Here is a 207-nt window from a genome sequence, read left to right as displayed (position 1 = left end):
CCGCCTGCAGGCTGAGCTGCCAGTTGCGCGGATGGGGTGGGACGGGCCGTGCCGGGGAGGAGCGGTGCAGGCAGAAGAGCAGCAGCACGAACCCCACGCAGGCCGACGACAGCACGATGGCCTTCCAGCGCAGTCGGAAGCGGGGGTCAGCACCCTTGGTCATGGACGCGAGGACAGGCAGACCGCCCACGCTGATCCGCAGCGGGC

At 71.0% G+C, this 207-nt stretch overlaps 1 protein-coding gene across 1 annotated transcript in view; it reads right to left on the bottom strand.

Annotated features, from left to right (window-relative positions):
- Nucleotides 1-202, bottom strand: part of CANT1 (calcium activated nucleotidase 1) — a gene marked incomplete at both ends in the record, with an annotated part of 1,053 nt that extends 851 nt beyond the window's left edge. Inside the window, 1 exon segment of the mRNA XM_010080587.1 lies at nucleotides 2-202. Within this exon segment, the coding sequence (XP_010078889.1) occupies nucleotides 2-202 (201 nt within the window).
- Between the last annotated feature and the right edge of the window lie 5 nt (nucleotides 203-207).

This window comes from Pterocles gutturalis, unplaced genomic scaffold, assembly GCF_000699245.1.
Source record: "Pterocles gutturalis isolate BGI_N339 unplaced genomic scaffold, ASM69924v1 scaffold24519, whole genome shotgun sequence".
Lineage (NCBI taxonomy): Eukaryota > Metazoa > Chordata > Aves > Pterocliformes > Pteroclidae > Pterocles > Pterocles gutturalis.
The sequence above is the reverse complement of the archived record's forward strand: the minus strand, read 5'-3'. Positions and strand labels throughout refer to the sequence as shown.